This window comes from Glycine max, chromosome 17, assembly GCF_000004515.6.
Source record: "Glycine max cultivar Williams 82 chromosome 17, Glycine_max_v4.0, whole genome shotgun sequence".
Taxonomy (NCBI): domain Eukaryota; kingdom Viridiplantae; phylum Streptophyta; class Magnoliopsida; order Fabales; family Fabaceae; genus Glycine; species Glycine max.
The window spans coordinates 8,333,777-8,353,169 of NC_038253.2; the positions used below are offsets into that span (position 1 = coordinate 8,333,777).

Sequence of the window (19,393 nt, forward strand, 5' to 3'; positions counted from 1 at the left end):
TTTTATTATTTTGTAGAAATTTCCTCGAGAAATATATTGGCTCTGACTTGAAGAAGGAAGACAAAGCAAAAAGATCCAAACAAGGGAGGGGGGCCGGGGGATTGAGTTTCCAGAAGAGAGAGAAATGAGATTGACATACTTAAAAATAATAATGTTATTAATCTAATTTTTTACTATATAATTTTTATTTTATTCTTTACATAATAAACAGTAGAGCATATAAAGGTTTTTTACTTTATATGGGGAGGCCCAATCAGGAAACTTATTCAAATGTTGTCACCATATTTAGGTATATTTTGGATTTTCCACCTTTATTGGGAGACACCTTATTCATGTATTCATATATCTATGTTCTGAGGTACTAAACTAAACTGACTTTTAATCAACAAGACAATGCCATTTCTATTGGCCAAGAGATTGGGGCTGAATATTTCTAAATTTTTTACTCTTAATCCACCACATTCTTTAGATTGGCAGATTTTTTACCACCGAACCCAAGCAATTTTATTAGAATCATTTGCTCCACTCCATAGAAAAAGAGCATTGAATGCCTCTAAGCGTCTTAAGTCTTAACACTTTCTTATAGGCATTGTAAAAAAGGATGGAAAGTAAAATGGCAAACAAAACAAGACTGATTTAGTAATAAAAGATATATAATCAATGTTACAACAAAGAAAATTGGAGTCAACTATATAAAATGGTCATCCACGTTAGCCCCCTATTACTCTTATAAAATTAGACATTCAAACCTGACATCAATTCGAAGCATTTGAATGCAAGTGTGTGCAACTTTTAATGTCCGAACATTATGAAAAATTAGACTCCCATATTAAGAGCGTTTCATGCAGGTATTGTGATAATGGGATTAGGGAAAAAAATGGATAGAGTCTAGACTCTGGATAGGTGTTATAGTACCGTTCCCATATCTACAGTTAAGAAAAACACTCGCACCGGTCCATATCTGTGGTCGCAACAAAAAATGGATTTCTCTATATGTTGATCTTCAATTTATGACCTTTGGTCCAATAAGTGCAATAACCCGTTTCGTTGTAGAACTCCATTGCAGAAACCCTGCACTGTTTTTCTCTGAGTATGTCAGTAAAACCTATATCACTTTACTTAAAAAAAAGAAGCTTATTATTGATCACGGCTTCGCAGGAGAAAATTGAAGTAAGAAATTTCATAGGTTTGTGCTACAAAGGCTTCATAGTATTAGAATAGAATGACTTCAGTCCATTGCATCCACAGTGGAATACGTAGCATCTAAATGGTTAATTATCTGTACATATTTCTTCACTTTGTTTACACTTCAATTCCAAATTTATATTCGTACGTAAATTGATTAGTTGTACATTTGGAGACTAGAAACATGAATCCCGAAAAGAGTGCATCTACATTTGATGTGATTACTGAATAATGAATATGAAGCTCTTGGCAAGCATTAGCAATAAGCAAACCCTTAGCTTGATGTTTCTTTCGTAGTGTTACAAAAAATTATATTATTAGCTCCATTTTTTATTTTTTAATCTTTATGACTCATGCTATTCCAATCTCACTGCTCCTTTGCATGTCTAGTTACTCTTAAAATGCTGATACACTTCACAATATGTTGGATCAAAAGAAACAAGAAAAAAAATATTCTCATTCTTAGGGTACTGATCCAGAGTACTCTTTAGGTGTCTGTTTACGAAAGATCAAGTGGATGCTTATCAATAAAGTCATATAGTTCATCTCCAATTGTAAATCCAAGCATTCTGGCCATATCATTTGCCTTCAATTTTGGCTTGGGAACGTTGTGATGCTTCAACCAGGAATACACAATGAAAACTTTCTTCATAACAAACAGTTCCAATGCCTCAGGATTGAAGACAACTCCCATTTTAATATTCATCTGCAACATAACATATAAATACTGAGTTAGCATCAAGCCATGCTCCCTCTCTCTTTTTTCATGGACACACCCAAAATGCACTTCTTAACATCACCTGATGTGGAACCAACATTGCAGCATACCGAGCCAGTTCTCCAGCTCTCCAATCCAACAAAACTGGCAACCATGGATAAGTAGCATCAAGTCTCACAAACCATACCCTAATATCAGGATACTCTGATAATTCTCGAGGATCACGGGGATCTTCTCTAGTATAGTTGATGGTGAAGCCGATTGTGCGGTCAAGAAATTCTTTTGGTTTTACTGCAACATTAAATATTCCACCAGGCAGCATCCAAGTAAACTATGAAGGTTAGTATGCCATAAGCGGCTAGCTAAACAATTTTCAAGTTTGATATTAACTTGCTTACCAGATAAAGGGGATTTCATGCCTGTTGCAGCTTGAAAAGGAGACAAGTCAAGCCGACTAATAACGTCATTGTCAATGACAACTTCAAATCGGCCTTCAGTTGGGGGCAGAGGAGGTGCAGCTTTAGTTTCATCTGTTAACCAAAGTCTGTTCAAGTATAGTATGATAAATTCCATTACTACAATATAGTAGTAGCACAATTTCTGCTAGTTATTACTAGGACTAAGGTAAGGAATAAGATTTACAGATTTGGTTCCTCCCAAGTCAGTGAGAAATTACGTAGAGTAAGAAATAAGTGTATCAATTGTTGATTTTAAATGGATTTATGATGAACTTCAATTCAAATTCACAGTAGTTCCATCCCACAAAAAAAATCTCACATTGCTTAGGAATTGAGGTCAATAGCTGTTTATAAACACTTCTCTCCCTTAACCTATTGAGATTTTTTTTTTTCAAAGAACAACATCAGGAAGGCTCACAAAAGCTAAAATGGACAACATCTCAAATGTAGTTTAGTAAACTTAACAATGCAGTGATCTTGAGTTTAATTTATATTTACTATCAGCATACTTTATCGCTTTACATGCTTTTTCATGATTCTAAGATAGACATATAGAGCAGGACACTCGAAACTATACAACTATAAATATATCCTTAATTCATCCGAAGCTTAACTGAGAAATTCACTATTCTCTTAAATGGTCTATATTAACCATCATTATGATTCATGTATAACTGGAGTAACAAATGAGTGATGACCATCTCCTACATATATATAGGTTTCCTTGTTGAAATGAATGAGAAAATCATAATAAAATGGAAAAGAAAACGAGTGAATGATAGTATATATAGGTGTTAGGAATTACCATCATCGTCAAATAAAGAGAGGTCGAAGTTGCCTTGGGGGTTGTAGGAAACCGAGACTGCGACATTACCTCGCGGACGAGAATTTGGAAAGGGATGGGAAATTGGTTTGCAAGAAAGCCATGAAGATGAAGTGGTTGGTTTTGGCAAAGGAGAAAGTGGAAGCAATTTGATGGTGGTAGATGTAGTGCCCATTATTAGTTGCAGGCAGAACAAAGCAGAGCAGAAACGGTTAATACAGTTTCTATCCACAATACAATATCCTCACTCGGGCCTTACGTTTTCCCAATACATTCTATCCGCTTCTTCAAAATTGATTTTTGGTCCTTTCAAGAAAAATAAAAAAAGATAAAAAAATATATGAAATTAATTAAGTAGAATGAAAAGCAGAGATTATAAAATTAAAATTATAAAACATATATGTAACACTTTCAAAATAATTTTAAAATAATACAGGAGAAAAGATTAAATTTTTTTTTGGCATGCATAATGTAGCTCTTTTAACAAATTAATTCTAATTTAATATATAAGGATCATTAAGTTAATTCTAATTTTTTTCTTTTGAGAAATTAATGCAATTGAAACTTGTGTGATTTGATTTAATTCATGTAGTTCATGGATCAGTTCATTATGTGATGTTTTATTTATTATCTTGTTATGGTTTTGCATGGTTTTCAACTAAAATTTGATCCGCTCTTCACAGACAAAGCTATATGTATGCTTAAAGACTATCTGTGCTTCTATTCACGCACCTAATAATATTCCTGCCCAAATTCAGTGGTGCTGCTGTTGTAAAAGAAATTAAACATTATGGAGACTTCATATTGGTCTAATATCTTTTACTAAGATTTTCATCATAACTGAAAAAATAGTTGTTTTGCTAATCAAAATATTTACCGTTCGAATGTCATAACTAAAATATGACCAAGACTGACGATTTGTTCAGATGCTCTTGGTTGTTTGGTCGAGATAAAAAGAGCCAAAGTTTGGCTTCACATAATCTCCACGCGAGATTATAACAATTTTAAAAACACTAGCTTATGGAAGACTGTTTTCTTTTTTCTTCTTCTTTCACAAGTAATAATGCATTTAAAGATGACAAGGCAAAAAAAAAAAATCATTGTTTTTGTGAAGCAAGCTGGGTATGATCATTGTTGATTTTACTTCAACTGTAGTATTTTATTTTGATCCCAACCCAATTGAGTTAATTAATGACCATGTATATACACACATACATGATATGTGCAGACATATGTACGTGCGTGCACTTTTACTCTGTATTCACACTTACCAATAACCTGTTATAGACACAGATAAATATATTTGCTAGATTGCTTGTAGTCTCACCAAATATGCTGTTATTGGTACCAGGTCATGCGGCTATTGTGAAACATCCTAGACTTGGGACTCCATTTCTTTGTTTTGTGGATTTCACATCTGTTAGTGTCGCTCGCGTTCACCTTAACCATTTGAGTTGCATGTTCTTCCACATGTCTGTGTTACACCACTTAATTTACACGTTCATCGATTTATCTGTGTCAAGTCTAACAAGGACACTCCCTAATCCCTAACTATATTTGTGTCATGTTTGTGTTAGTTCTTGGAGAGACTAACTGATTATTTCCTAATTCTATACGAGATATCTGTTATAATTTTTATTGGTTTCTCTTAAATTCCACCAATGGTAATTGGTAAGGTCTTTTCAGTTGCAGAAGAATGAATGGACCTATAGCAATTTGACAGAGGAAGAGATTGAAGACCTTTGCATAATAAAGGACTGCTGAATGGGTCACATGTAATGGTTGTGTTTGTCATATATGGATGTCTAACTATACATCAGAATTCTGACAATTTTATAGAGAACATGATTGTTAATGGTGTACCAAAATGTTTAAGTAAAGACTTGGAAGTTTGAGTGTCGACTTTTATAGGAACTTATTTTTTATTTGTGTTGGATAATTTTAATTTATAAAAATAGAAGATGAGATGAGGTATAAAAGAACATGAAAATAATAAAGAATTCAATGAGATGAGAATGTTAGGACTTAACACGTCTTATTTGTCTAAGATGTATTATTTTATATTTTTCTTTATCAATTGGGTGAGTTTTCCCTACGCACATCAATTAGAATACTTGTTCTTGATGTCTCACGATAACAAACATGTTTTACCTATCTATCTCTCAAATATCTTTACAAAGATTTAATAGATAAAATGCATGAAGTTTTAATTCTAGATGTTTGCTTTGATGCATGAGCATAATGCAATCATTCTATGTCTAACAATGATTTTATTAAAATATCCTTTCCTTTTAGTTCTATTAGAAATTATAATTTGTCGAGCATCTAACCCTCAAAGATGATTTAAGGATAAATGATACATGAAATTGAAGTAAGAAAGAATAACAGGAAATAAAACACCTGTTTGCATTGATAGAAAGAATTTCTCAAGGGAGAGTTCTTAGGCTTTGAGTGTGTATTAGAGTGCTCTGAGACTCAATGTGTCTTCTTCTTGGCTTGACTTCCTTTTTATAGTTGTTGAAGTGAATTTGGGTATGCGTACTCGCGCTAAGCCTGCGCTGCTCGCTTAGCGCGGGTGTCTGTTTTTGCACTTAGCGCTGCTCTTCTCGTTTAGCGTCCGTGCGTGTTTTCGCGCTTAGGGTACCTTTTCCCACTTAGCGAGGGTGTTTGTATTCGCGTTGGGCGCGTATTGCGTGCTGAACGCGTTTTGAGCTGAGTCTTTTTATATTTTTGCTATTTTCTGCATTTTTTTAGCTTTTAATCCTTCATTTTCATATCTGTAAAGTCATGAATAAAAAAAACAACAACACTTAACAATTAAGCATAAATACATGCTAAATCATGATTTTTAAAGTTATTTTCTTTATCAAAAACAACTCTTATTTAGCATCTATCAATGATCCACTTTGTGTAAATGCCAAATTAGATATTTGAAAGTGTGGGTCATGTTAAGGATATGATGATAGCTCCGTAGAAATGAGGATCCTTTACATGCCTTTGGTAGTTTCGTGAAATCGGAAAGGTGATCACGTAACTCAACCGACATAATTTTAACATTGTTTCTTTTGGTGGTGCTGTCCCACATGAAATGCTTTGATCAAGTAACCAATCACATGTTGCTACATTGACCTTTATAAAAGTAAGAAACAATGCTATTGACACAATTATTGCAATCACAAATTCACACCATTTTACACCTGACCTGATTTTCCTTTTTTTTTTTTAGTTTTAAGTGGTCCTACTCAAATATTTTTCAATTAAAACTTGAATGAATATGCACATGTATGTGTACTCTAGTAGACTCCACCAAACAAAAATGTGCATATCAGTAGTGTTTATAGTTTTATACTTTTATGTAATGAGTTATAACATTATGATATAGTTCCTTTCATCAGTTGCAACAGGACAATGTAATTAAGATTAGTGGTTGTGCTAATGATGAAGACCATGAGATTTATGACAATAAAATGATACTAATCCCTCGTAAAATTGACTTACCTGAATGTTTTGTTTTGTGTCACAATGATTTAACTCTTAGAGGAAAGGGGAAGTGTTGATTCACAATCACTCACAACAGCTGTTATATGATGAAGGGGTGAGCTTATATGAGACTTTTCTGTCTTTTATTTATTTATTTTAGAATAAAAATTGAGATGAGTTGAGTTCCGTAAATTGATTAGAATCAAGACATGTGTCATGACTCAAAAAATGCTGACAAATGTACTTACTGATCATCCACAAACGAAATCCTCACATCGACGATGATATTTAAACTTTGATCCTTGTGGGATATGAGACCTACCCTTATCATCTGGATCAACCTTCGTTGGCTTATATGAGGCTAAACCAATATGATACATCCTCCGCTGATTGAAAACGGCTCTGCACGTGACATAGGCTTTAAAAATAAGGGGTGCCAAATAAAATAGGACATGTGGGGGTGATTATGGGATTAAACTAGGAGGGCAAAGTGAGGCTGAGGTAGAATTGCACTGGCCTCTGCAGATAGATCCCCTCGTGCGGCTCACCCGCTGACCCACACTTTGTCATTCTAATCTAACCTCATCATCTCTGGGCACTTCTGGATCTTTTGACCTTTGACTGCCGCACCATCCACACAAACTCTAGAACTTGTTGTATTCTATCATGAAAAAAGGGTCCTGTACACTGTTAAATTTTTGGTCCTTGGATCCCTTGCACGTGAGGTCCTTTGCTCATATGATACCATTCTGCTTTTCATGGCACGTGGGGGTGACAATTCTTTTCTTCCATCAATTTTTATTTTGGATGTTGCCCTTTTGTTCTGTTAACGTATTTGGCTATATTTTCCTTTGTAATTTGGTGTAAGATATTAATCATGTATAGATGCAGCATCCTCCTTCCCTTGGTTGGTGCTCATTTCTTGAAGTTATTAGTATTATGTACTAGTTACGAGGGTTATGTTCATTATGAAACATTTTATGCATCATGATTGTATTATAGTACTTAGCTATGCGTTGCCAAATTGCCTTAGAATAATGGCTAAAAGCTACCATAGGAGCTATATAGAGCTGAAATTTCAAGATAAGTTAAATCAGGAATCAACTTGTTTTACTAGTCTTCTTGGTGAAATTGTTTTTCCAAAAGCGACACCACGCACTGTCAGGTATCACGCCAAGGCTAAGGATCACGTGAAATGGGAATTAGGAAAACCGCATAGCAAGGGTAAAGGGTAAAAAGGAGAAAAAAGAGAGACTAATCACCTATTCGTTCAAACCCCAAGAATAACTCTTGGTTAGAGCCTAGAGGCACAATAAGCAAGGTCCTCAAAATTAGCACTAAATTAAGTCCATAAAATAATTTGTCGTTAATTTTGCTGGTTAGTGCTTAATGAGTTGTGCCTGTCTGTCAAACGTTCGTTAGAAAAATTCTCATAATTATTATAGTACTCAGAGATTGGTTTAGTGGAGTGGTTGATTGGTTAATGTTACCCATATTTGATTCCCCAAAAAACATGGGATTTCATTGTACATGTCTTGTTTCAGATTTTAGCTGGCTCAGTTTAGGCGTTGTTGCTGCCATCTCTGGAATGCCATATGCACAGCACATAGCACCAGGAACCAATTTTTGCACTGAGTGGCTGAATAATTCAGTTTGGAAAGTATATATCTTCATTGTCATTGTTTAGGTTAGTCAGAAAATGGAGGATGGGAAAGTTTGCACAATAACTATATTCAATTATTCATATTCTTTTGGTTTTGGTTTTGTCTTATTAAAACAGAAAACTAGCCATGATTTATATAGTTCCTACACATTTCTAAGTCACCACCAATAGAATTAGGACTTGAGAGAGCAGCAAAAGAAAACTGCTTAGCTGGGACAAAATGCTAATTCTCACTACCCCACTTCCACTATTCCATAGAATTCCATGGTGTCAAAACTGAAACAATCAAATTAGTCCCATAGATTAACTAAACCTTTCAATTGTTGTCACTAGCAGTAACATTCCTAGCTGGATTCAAGTGTTCATAAAACATGTCTTTTTAAGTACATGCCATAATCATGGCTAGTTACCTAGCTAGGAGCCTGCTCAGCATTGTTGCCAAATTAACTAGTTCTCTCTAACTTATGGTCAGAATTGAACTTAGTACTCAATACTTTAGTCTCCTTGAAACTGCCAGACTGTTTATGCATGTGTATTTACATTCCTTTTACGAAGAAATTGAAGCACTTGATAAGGCAATGTAATAGCAGAAATTTAAAACTCGAAGAAAACAATAAAAGATTACTTTTATGCAACACGGCAGTGACCACAAATGTTGTAGAAGTTTGTTTTTGCCACTTAATATTGTATAAATGATTATCTATATTATTTAAAAAGTTTTAATTATAATTTAAAAGTTGATATATGTAGATATATGAAACAAGGATAGTTTTCAATTGACAGTTTGAGGCAGTTACATTAAGATGTAAAAGATTACTCTAGTAGTTTTCTTTTGTCCTTTTAATAAAGTTTTATTTTCCATACATGTATGGACCTCAAGATAGAATTTAATCAAAACATGTGCTTAAGAATCAATTAAAATGTGAAAAATTAAGTGGATAAATTGATGATACAATTGTAATAACCTAATATGAATCTTGGGGTGAGGGGGCTATGCATAAATAAAACGCCTTGCCACAGTTTTTTTTTTGGGGGGGCATAAGATAAATGTGAGGTAAATCTTTATTATAAATTTCCATCACTCAAACAAGTATGCTCTTGATTTCTGGTACTATGTTTCATGCTATGTCTTGCTAACTTGGAAGATGATTGGTGTCTGTATGCTTTCGTTGCTTAGCTTTGAAGTCATACAGTAATCGGCATTATTAATTATGCAAAATGAGGAGAACAGAGATGTGCAGAAGTCCAACATAGCATAAAAAGGAAATTAAAGAAAAACTTAAAAATAGTGTTTGGAGAAAAGGTGACTCCAAATTCTGTTGTGCTTTCTCAACTAAACTGTCTGACCCTTTTCTTTCCCTTTTTATTCTGTTTAAACTCCTGCTGAGCAACTGGCCGACTTCTTAAAATATGATAATTAAAAATAAGCAAGAACTAACTCCATTTAATTACATTATTAATAAAACTAATTATATGTATATATATTATATGTCAATTAAATTTACCCGGATCTTAAGGATATGTTGGGCAGTTACTTTTTCAAACATTTGAGAACTTTTTGTCACTTCTTTTCAGCATGCATGTACATATTTATTTTATATATATATATATATATATATATATATATATATATATATATAATTTGTAATTAGATGATAATATAAATTTTTTTTAATGACGGTAAGTGTATAATTTTTTTTTAATTCAAGAAATTAAGAAATTAAAATGTCCATAACAAAAAGGTTGCACGAAAGTGGCAATTTAAAAAAAAAATTAGACTGTAGGAGTTGAATTAGCAATGACACAGACATATGATTTGCACAAAAATAATGAAATTTAGCAGTGGATTTCAAAGTCCAAAATCAAGTGGCTATTAGCAACAGGTTGTTTCCAAGATATAGTGAATCAGAGAGAGGATTAAAAATTAGAAATGCAGCTAGTTCAAGGAGCGAGTCAGAGTAGTGTTTTGTTTAGCAATAGAGCTCATAAGCCAAGGAGATGAGCAGAGAATAGTTTAGAAGAGAATGGGAGACACGGAAACAGCGCCCACGTTCCCCTCATATCTTAACTTGTTTCTTTATGAATGCCTTTCGCTTTCTCTCTCTCTCTTTATTTCTCTGTCTCTCATATCATAAGACAAATTGTTTTCTACCTATTCATTATTCAAGGAATAAATATATCCCCTCACTCCTCTTGTGAACCTCCATAAGTACTACTCTTTTCTCCATGCTCTACTCTCTCTCTCTCTCTCTCTTTAGTTACTTATTCACTATACCTTGATCATAGCTCAAGGACAATTTTGAGAGGCTATCTTGCAAGTCTTTAATTTCCATGATCATGGTTAATTTGAATTCCCCTGATTCTCCTCTCTTTTGTGTTTGAATTCTTATTGATGATGATGCATGATGACCCTTTTCGTTGTAGTGATGATTTATTAATTGGCTTTGTTTCGGTGATGGTTAATTAATATAGGGATACCAAAAGCCTGCATGGTTGGAAGCTCTTTACACACAAAAGTTCTTCGTGGGGTGCTCTTACCATGAGAACGCTAAAAAGAATGAGAAGAATGTCTGCTGCTTAGATTGCTGCACCAGTATTTGTCCTCACTGCTTGCCATCTCATCGCTTCCACAGGCTTCTTCAGGTTCGCCGTTACGTTTATCATGATGTTGTTAGGTTGGAAGATCTTCAGAAACTCATAGATTGCTCCAACGTTCAGGTAAATATATAAACACACTCACATACATTAAGTTAAATAAAGTAATATTATGATGGCGGCGCTGATTAATAATTACCTACAATTCAACTCTTCTGCCACAAAAAATAAGTAAAATTCAACTTGGTATGGTTTGCTGATTGAAAAAGCTTTGAATTCTATTATTAGGCCTATACCATCAATAGTGCCAAGGTGGTGTTCATCAAGAAGAGACCTCAAAACCGGCAATTCAAAGGATCAGGAAACTACTGCACCTCCTGTGATAGAAGCCTCCAAGAGCCTTTTATCCATTGCTCCCTTGGATGCAAGGTACATAAATATATTCATAATTTTATACTAAACAAAAAAAATTCACTCGTGTGTTCCTGGATAGGTTAATTATTCTGTAGAGAGAATTATGGAATAAAACTGATATTCTTCGGTGGAATATAGCATCAGAAAACTCTTTTAATTTGCTTATCAGTAATATATTTATTTATGTACATTGACTATAAGATGAGGAATGCTAGCATTCCTCTTATAAGTACACTAGTGAATTGAAATTGAACTTCCCTAAATTAATTGCGTGGCTACATAATTTGATTCTTGAATTATATAGTTAAAGAGGAATAGCTATAATAAATAAAATCAATAAGAGTCTATTTTATTTTTTTATTCGCAAGAATTAAAAATAATGTCAAAAATTTATAATAACTCATATATCATGATGAACCAACTGAATTAGATTCCTGAGGATTTGTTTGATTGTTAAGGAGTACATAATTAGTTTGATTATCATTAATGGTCCATGTGTGTGTGTATGTAGGTGGATTTTGTTCTGAAACACTATAAGGACCTCTCTCCCTACTTGAGAACATGCAACTCCCTACAGCTAAGCCCTGACTTTTTGATCCCACAAGATATGGGGGATGAGGAAATGACTCGTTCTACCGTTGTGGATTGTGATGAACCAATGAGCTCATCTTCAGGTTCATCAGGGTCAGAGAATAACATGAGCATGAACATGGCTTGCACAGAGATCGTTAGGAAGAGGAGGAGTGGATGGAGCACTGTTTGTGCAAAATTCATGGCCAATAGCAATAAGGTTTCTGATGAAGACATGGCCATAAGCATGAGTAGAAGAAAAGGCATCCCTCATAGATCCCCTCTGTGTTAGCTACATTACTAATGAACAAGCACAAGCACCCCCAACAAAGGAAAAAAAAAAAGAGGAAAATAATGGATTACCACTTACCAGTTTACTAGTACTTCAATTTTTATTTTTTTTAATTACTATGATATGATGATATTTTGACTGAGGTGAAATGTTCAAAGTTCTCTCTCTCTCTCTTTCTCTCGAAATTGAAGATTTTGTTTAATTAATCACTTGGTCCGGGGTTTTGTCTTAATGGCATCACGTGGTTCCCAATTCCAAGTTATGGTCTGTACATTTATATAAGATACTATTATGATCATAATAATTGTGGTTAAATCGTAAGTCAAGAATCGTGTTTTTCGACTAGACAAAATGAATCTGAAAAAGGAGCAAAAATTGTAAAGGTATTCACTTGGATACATTAATTCCATGTGAATTTTTAAACCAACGGTCATGTTACAGTTAAAATATCAAATAGTTGTGGTTCGTGAACATCTAAAACAATTCGAAATTTTAGTCTGTATTTTTTTCATTGAAAATTTGCTGATACGACTAAGAAGTTTGACAAATATTTTTCTGATTCAAAACACATTGACAAAAAACTGTATTACAATGTTGAGATAAATGAACTTAAAGAAGTAACTTTTGGGCAATTATATTATTATATACATTACCTTTGTAGTTTTCTAAGATCCTATTAGTATTTTACTTTCTGTATTGAATATCACAAATATTTATTTTATATAGTTAAATTTATAATGATAAATATTTTTTTATATAAATTACATTGTAATTAAAATTTATATTAAATAAGTATCAGATAATATATAAATTATATTTTAGATTCATAACAAATAATTTAAATTATAATATAAGATTATTTTTAATGGTTGGCAATTTCTTTAAAATAATATTGAAAAATTAATTAGAAATAGAGATAAGGAAGGCTGGGTTGAATCCTGAAAGAGATAGACGCTTATGAATATCAGGCATATTGATGTAGATAAAAAAATGATAATTTGGGATAGATGGAAAAGTTTTATCATCAACTGTGAGAATAATGCATGAAATGCATACCTCTAGAGGAAATGAGAGAGAATATAAAAAATGACAATTTGAGAGACCGGTGAAAGTGAGAGTTTTCACTCTTGAAGTTGTATGTGAAACTGTGTATTCTAACTTATAATATAAGAATGGATTTAATTAAAAGCATTAAATTTATCAATAATTTATATAATTTTTCTAAGATTATCATTAAAATTATTGATATTTCATTTTTAATATGGTTTTAATCTAATTAATTACTATATAACTATTTAGAAGAATTTTTGTTGAAAGGATAAAAACAAACTCCCAGAAATATTCTTATAAATAAAAGGGCGAGAAGCAATAAAATAATTCTTTACTGCATTTAGAGAAAAAAGTAGCAGCAATAGAATCATTTACTATTTATAGACAAGAAATAAGTCAATGTTGATTCTTTAAAGATGTTGAGTAATAATGATGTTCATACTATAATTTAATCATGTTTGTGAATAAGGCTTCCTAAGTATTTTCTCTTTGCAGTAAAAAAAAAAAAGTATTTTCCCTTTAATTTTAGCAAGAATTAACAATTTCCATTCCTAAAAATCGCACATAAATTCTACCGAATGCAGCACAGCCTATCTGTATTTTATCACTTCAGACATACAGGATTGCATTGGATGGTGATATTATTGTAGTTATTTTCATGTGTCAACATATGGTCACAGTGAAAATATCACTCTCACCAAGATCATCTTTTTATTCTAGAACCTCGAGTCAAGATCACACACACAGCCTTTAATTTGACTATGAACTGTGAGTTAAGTGATTTCAAGCTAGTATCAAAGATGCGTGATTTGCGTGTAGATTTTCTACAATTATATTACAAAAGTGTTTGATTGCATAAAATCTCAATTACCAAAAATATTTTTTATATATTAAATAATAAAATAAAATATGACTAAAAACAATTAAAAATCCTTAGATGATGTAAAACCAAGTGTTCCTGTTATAGATGGATCACACATTATCCCTCGGATAGAAGAATATTTTGCTATACCGAGTAGTTCTTCCTCTTCTAATGACTGGTCTTGTGGCTTGGTGTGCACAAGTCAAATGGAAATACCAATAAAATATATTCTAATCAGGAATGTATTTAAATGAATAATGATTTTTACCTTATGATTTTTCTTTTTATATACTAACCTTATTGGGCTTTGGACCTTTGGATCTGCGTGTGTTGATTACCTTTTAGGTAATGCGCTTATAACCATGCTTATATACCTTTAAACCAACAATTACTTTTAATGGTGATTAAAGGATCATCACTAGAATTGAAGGGGTGTTCGATCCTGCAAATTGAGTGATACATAAACATATTACTTTGTTATTATGAAGGTCCAAATGGGTGTTTAGTGTAACCGAATACCTATTCGGTATATAAAAAATGCGTAAATCAACCTGTTATATGAAATTATTTTACCAATAATTTTGAATTTCAATTCTAGATATATAGTTTTGCCCCATTGAGTTGAAATTCTCACTAGTGCGTTGGGAGTCAAATTTTTGCCCTATTGAGTTGAAATTCTCGCTTTTATATATTTATAAATTTTTATAAGTTTATTACTGTAATATTTATAAAGGAAGAAATAGATAATAAAAAATTCCTGTAACAATACGGTTGTGCGAATTTTTAACATCAAAAGATTCAATAAAAAAAAATGAGGTAGTGTTCAATAGTTGCTAAATTTTCGACTTGTCATGAATTGAAGCAGCCTGTAATTCAAAATGTCTCATCCATTAATTCTGACTCGTCAAAGTTTCCTATGTTGTTTGGCTTGGTCCACAAAACCTAGCATCCTACCTAGTTTATTCATCAAAAATAAAAATAAAACATCCTACCTAGTTTCCTATTTTCTTAGCTGGATTCTTGTTTTCAAGAAAGCAAAAAGCTGGATTCTCAGTTTTGACTTTTGACAAAGAAAATAGACTTGATTTTGTTCGTTTGGTTTCCTATTTTTGATTGTGTAATTTTGATTTATTAAATTTTTATTCAGTAAATTTGGTTTTCGCCGTTAGCTTGTCATTAATTACTGATGTGGTGGCATTGACAAGTTGATTTTGTCTCAATTTTTTTATGCAAATTTTTTAATTAATTAGATAAAATATATTAAAATTGAAATAATGTTGATAAATAAATAAATAATGCTAAAAATGAAAAAAAGTTGTGACAAAGCAAAAAGAAAAAAGAAAAAAAAAAGGCCAAATTGATTTCCAGATATATTGTTACTTTTCTTCTTCCTGAGCAAACATAAAGCACTTAAATCACTCTTCTTGCAAAAGGCACGTACATTTCTCTATGCAAAATCGGGTTCTAGAATTCAAACTCATTTTTTAAGACCGAATATTCAAAACTAAAGGTTTTTCAAAAAAAAAAAAAATCTTACTGTGACATTTTTTTATGCAGTATTATGACATAGTTAGAGTTTTAACAAGTTGTCAATCCTTAAAGACAACGTGAGATACTATCGTAATCGTATCTAGATTTTTTTATTAGAGATTTTGTATCTTTGTTTTACAAAACATATTTAGTGTTAACAAATATGTTGATTTTTTTTTTATAATGTCATCAATGAAACCACTACCTCTTTTAAACCTTTTAGGTCATCTTAGTAGTTGAAATATGCAGAAACAATAAAATAAAACTAACATGCAAATATGAAATGTCAAATATTAGAAAAAAAAATTAAAATATTTCAAAGAGAAATGATAATGATAAGAAATGTATAATAAAATATTAACTAAGTAAAACTATATATATATATATATATAACTATTATAAAGTCTAAAAATTGGAAGTCTGCACACTCAAATAATCTTGATTCAGAATTTTCAATCCTTATATATGGTTATTTTGAACATTGATACCTGCTATGAAGTAAAAATTGAAAGACATGGTTGAGCAGGGTAAGAAGTTATTGTAAAGTTTGATATTCATTGAATATATTACTTGTAATACTAAATAAATCATTTAAAAAAATAAAATATTAATTAAAGAGTAAATTACATTATTTTTTCTAACAGAAACGAATATTACATTGTCCTCTTTTCCTATACTAAAATATACATACTTTTTTCTTTTGATGGATTCAAATATATGACCCTTTAGTACACTTTAGTCCATTTTAGCGAATAAAGTAAATTATACATAATAATAATTACAAGAAATTATCTTAATTATATATGTACACAATTAAAATAATTTAATTATATTACCTTAATTATAACATGAGTTATCTTAATTAATTAATCCAAGATTCTTTTTCCTTATAGATGGCGTTGAAATTGTTGGTGAGGGCCTGGCAGCATGGACGACGAGGAGATAAATGGCGGAAGGTGCACGTGCGAAGAACACGACGACGACTCTCGTGCTTGCAAAGGAAAGAACTCGCCGGAAAGATTTGCTTAACGGTTTTCAACGTTACACCGATGGTTGGAATATCAGCAATGTCTATTATCTCACGGTTAGTCTCTTCTTTTAATGCAATTGCATTCCTTCATTAATTATACTATTACCTCATTCCTTCTAATTAGGTTCTTTAGTTACGCGCTTTTGCCAGGTGTTTGCATGCTTCTCTAATCCATGACGCGATAAAACGCCTATTAGCTAGTCCTGACAAATCTCTACTTGGTGTTTAAGTTTTTCAATTTATAGAAAAGAGTTAGCAAAACTTAATTGCGTGTTATAATGCTTATGTTGAGATTAGTTGGACCACAGAATAATTTCCACTTAGTGAAGCTATGGAACTTTTGTTGGGAATAATATAATTAAGTGATTCAATAATGTAAGCATTTTTTGTGCAATTATTGGAATTTCAATACGCAAGGAGAACTTGATATTAATGATGAACTTTTTTTCACATGTTAGCCAAGCGATCTCCCTTTTTGATTGAGAAATAATACTAGAAGTCTAAAATAAATAACGCTAAAATGCATAATAGCACAATTTAATTTGCTAACATGAAATTGTTCTTGCCACGGTGCAGTCAGTTATGTCTACTGCGGTTCCTTTTCTTTCCGTGGCTGTAGCCTGGTTCGTGATTTTTGGAATTTTTTTACTTATCATCTTAGCGTGTTGCTGCTGTTGTAACGGAGGAGATTCAAGTGATGATGGCTATTCTAAAGCACTCCATCATTTGTCCTTGACTTTGCTTATCTTCTGCACCATTGCGGCAATGTATCTATCCATCTATCTATATGTGTTTAGAACAAATAAATATATGTCTTGAGTTTCTAATTAAGCATATATTAATTGATTATGTTAGAGGTGGATGCGCTGTCCTGTACTCTGGTCAGGGGAAGTTTCGTGAAAGCACTTCGAACACACTTGATTACGTTGTGAATCAGGCTCAATTAGTAGCCGAAAACCTCCGGAACGTGACAAGTTATTTTGATTCAGCTAAGCAGCTTGTGAATGGGATTCCTCTGCCACTTGATCTTGGATCCAACATTGATGATGCCGCCAAAGTGAGAGTCATCACTGCTACTGATTCTCTCTCCAAAAAGGCTAAAGAAAATTCGAGGATGATACATAAAGTCATAGATGGAGTGTAAGTACACGAATTTAAATGTTTCATTTGGTTTATGATTTTTTTTTTTTGGTAATTAACATTGCTTGTTGTGATCATCTGCAGGAGACTGGCTCTTGTTATTGTTGCTGCTGTTATGATCTTTGTTGCATTGCTCGGATTGCGTATGTTTGATTTTGGTTTTGTCTTTTTCGTTTTCTTACTCTATTATGCTAAATGTTAACCAAATTATATGAACTTGATTTTTGCAGTATTTTCTTTACTTGCTTTGCCGTGTCCTGTATACTCGTAAGTTGAATTCATTTCTTTTCATTCACGGATAGATTTGTCTCCCGTTAAGTTTCTATCAGTAAAAGATTTATTTTTTTTTAATCGGGCTGCAGCTTAGTGGTTATTGGATGGATTCTTGTTACGGGCACCTTGTTACTTTGTGCTGCATTTCTTTTTGTTCATAAGTAAGTTACAAGCTATTTGCTTGAATTAAATTGTTCATCTTCATGAAATCCAATACAAAGCTTGTGATAGATAGATAAATAATTGAGTGGAATTAATATATAGTCATTATCTAATGTTACACTTGCATGTGTGCATATAATAGAAGACTTACTTGAATATTAATGCGTATATATATATATATAACCCCACTGCCCACACTGCCTTGGACGACATTCTTCCATGCGTGGAAAATGCAACTGCCATGAAAACCCTTCTACGAAGCAAGACTCTCACATATACCATTGTTGACGCATTTGACCAAATCATTTCCAATTTCACAAATGCAAATACCACAGCTATTTTCAATCAATCAGGTCCCCTCGTCCCTCTTCTCTGCAATCCATATAATGCCGACTTCACCTCTCGCCAGTGTGCGCCAGGGGAAGTCACATTCAAAAACGCCATCGAGGTAATTAGCTAGTACTTAACGTTATCAATCATTCCAAACACATTCATTATATATATAGAATAGTACTGTGTGTAACATTCATATCATATTTTATACGAGTCAGGTGTGGAAGAATTATACGTGCCAGGCTTCATCATCTGAACAATGTACGAATGAAGGTCGTTTGACACCGAAGATATACAACAAACTTGCATCTGCAGTGAATGTGACGGATGGTTTATTTCATTATGGGCCATTTTTCGTTGATTTAGTAGATTGCACTTTTGCACGTAAAGCATTCTCAGAGATTAGCAACAACTATTGTCCTTCTCTGCGGAGATATACTGAAAGAGTTTATTTGGGAACGGTTGTGGTATCTGCGGCCGTAATGCTCTCTTTGATATTTTGGATCGTCTTTTTCAGAGAGCAGTGGCGGCGTCTTCGCAACTGAGGTGCTTAGCCAGACAAAGGCCATCCTAGTACTAGTTTTAGAGGAAAAAAAATTAATTTTTGTGACATAATCATGTATAGTATAATTCTTCTCATATCAAATATTAGGAAACAAAAAATCATACATGATAATACAATATATATATATATATATATATGCAAATTTTAATTTATTTTATTTAATGAGAATGTTTTAAAATAATTTTCATTTAATTGATATTAACTATTAAGTTGAAAATCACTTTATAAAAATAAATTGAAATTGATAAAA

The 19,393-nt window shown here is 32.5% G+C and overlaps 4 protein-coding genes across 4 annotated transcripts; 3 read left to right on the top strand and 1 right to left on the bottom strand.

Annotated features, from left to right (window-relative positions):
* Nucleotides 1-1,584: 1,584 nt before the first annotated feature.
* Nucleotides 1,585-3,419, bottom strand: LOC100526934 (uncharacterized). The gene is made up of 4 exons (NM_001249272.2): nt 3,167-3,419; nt 2,302-2,433; nt 1,986-2,194; nt 1,585-1,891 (listed from the first exon to the last, which is right to left on the bottom strand). The coding sequence occupies exons 1-4, from the start codon at nt 3,357-3,359 to the stop codon at nt 1,685-1,687; spliced, it is 741 nt and encodes a 246-aa protein (NP_001236201.1). The 5' UTR covers nt 3,360-3,419; the 3' UTR covers nt 1,585-1,684.
* A 7,071-nt stretch (nt 3,420-10,490) lies between these two features.
* On the top strand, nt 10,491-12,340 carry LOC100785737 (protein RGF1 INDUCIBLE TRANSCRIPTION FACTOR 1). The gene is made up of 4 exons (XM_003549663.4): nt 10,491-10,667; nt 10,800-11,045; nt 11,211-11,351; nt 11,848-12,340. The coding sequence occupies exons 1-4, from the start codon at nt 10,659-10,661 to the stop codon at nt 12,196-12,198; spliced, it is 747 nt and encodes a 248-aa protein (XP_003549711.1). The 5' UTR covers nt 10,491-10,658; the 3' UTR covers nt 12,199-12,340.
* Nucleotides 12,341-17,041: 4,701 nt separating this feature from the next.
* Nucleotides 17,042-19,300, top strand: LOC121172607 (uncharacterized). Its single transcript, XM_006600654.4, has 6 exons — nt 17,042-17,437; nt 17,526-17,810; nt 17,895-17,953; nt 18,041-18,077; nt 18,173-18,693; nt 18,797-19,300. Exons 1-5 carry the CDS (start codon nt 17,253-17,255, stop codon nt 18,246-18,248), a joined length of 642 nt encoding a protein of 213 aa, XP_006600717.1. The 5' UTR covers nt 17,042-17,252; the 3' UTR covers nt 18,249-18,693; nt 18,797-19,300.
* LOC100775398 (uncharacterized) lies at nt 18,487-19,123 on the top strand. Its single transcript, XM_041011037.1, has 2 exons — nt 18,487-18,693; nt 18,797-19,123. The coding sequence occupies exons 1-2, from the start codon at nt 18,487-18,489 to the stop codon at nt 19,121-19,123; spliced, it is 534 nt and encodes a 177-aa protein (XP_040866971.1).
* Nucleotides 19,301-19,393: the final 93 nt, after the last annotated feature.

What these genes read in the sequence shown, in the direction of transcription:
- LOC121172607 (XM_006600654.4), top strand. Translation starts at nt 17,253, where the DNA reads ATGTCTACTGCGGTTCCTTTTCTTTCCGTGGCTGTAGCCTGGTTCGTG. An exon ending in TGTTGCATTGCTCGGATTGC is followed by an intron (nt 17,954 to 18,040) that starts GTATGTTTGATT and finishes TGATTTTTGCAG; the next exon opens with TATTTTCTTTACTTGCTTTG. An exon ending in TTGCCGTGTCCTGTATACTC is followed by an intron (nt 18,078 to 18,172) that starts GTAAGTTGAATT and finishes ATCGGGCTGCAG; the next exon opens with CTTAGTGGTTATTGGATGGA.
- LOC100785737 (XM_003549663.4), top strand. An exon ending in TAGATTGCTCCAACGTTCAG is followed by an intron (nt 11,046 to 11,210) that starts GTAAATATATAA and finishes TTCTATTATTAG; the next exon opens with GCCTATACCATCAATAGTGC. An exon ending in ATTGCTCCCTTGGATGCAAG is followed by an intron (nt 11,352 to 11,847) that starts GTACATAAATAT and finishes GTGTGTATGTAG; the next exon opens with GTGGATTTTGTTCTGAAACA.
- LOC100775398 (XM_041011037.1), top strand. Translation starts at nt 18,487, where the DNA reads ATGAAAACCCTTCTACGAAGCAAGACTCTCACATATACCATTGTTGAC. An exon ending in CATTCAAAAACGCCATCGAG is followed by an intron (nt 18,694 to 18,796) that starts GTAATTAGCTAG and finishes TATACGAGTCAG; the next exon opens with GTGTGGAAGAATTATACGTG.
- LOC100526934 (NM_001249272.2), bottom strand. Translation starts at nt 3,359, where the DNA reads ATGGGCACTACATCTACCACCATCAAATTGCTTCCACTTTCTCCTTTG. An exon ending in CTCTTTATTTGACGATGATG is followed by an intron (nt 2,434 to 3,166) that starts GTAATTCCTAAC and finishes TTTGGTTAACAG; the next exon opens with ATGAAACTAAAGCTGCACCT. An exon ending in CATGAAATCCCCTTTATCTG is followed by an intron (nt 2,195 to 2,301) that starts GTAAGCAAGTTA and finishes TTAATGTTGCAG; the next exon opens with TAAAACCAAAAGAATTTCTT.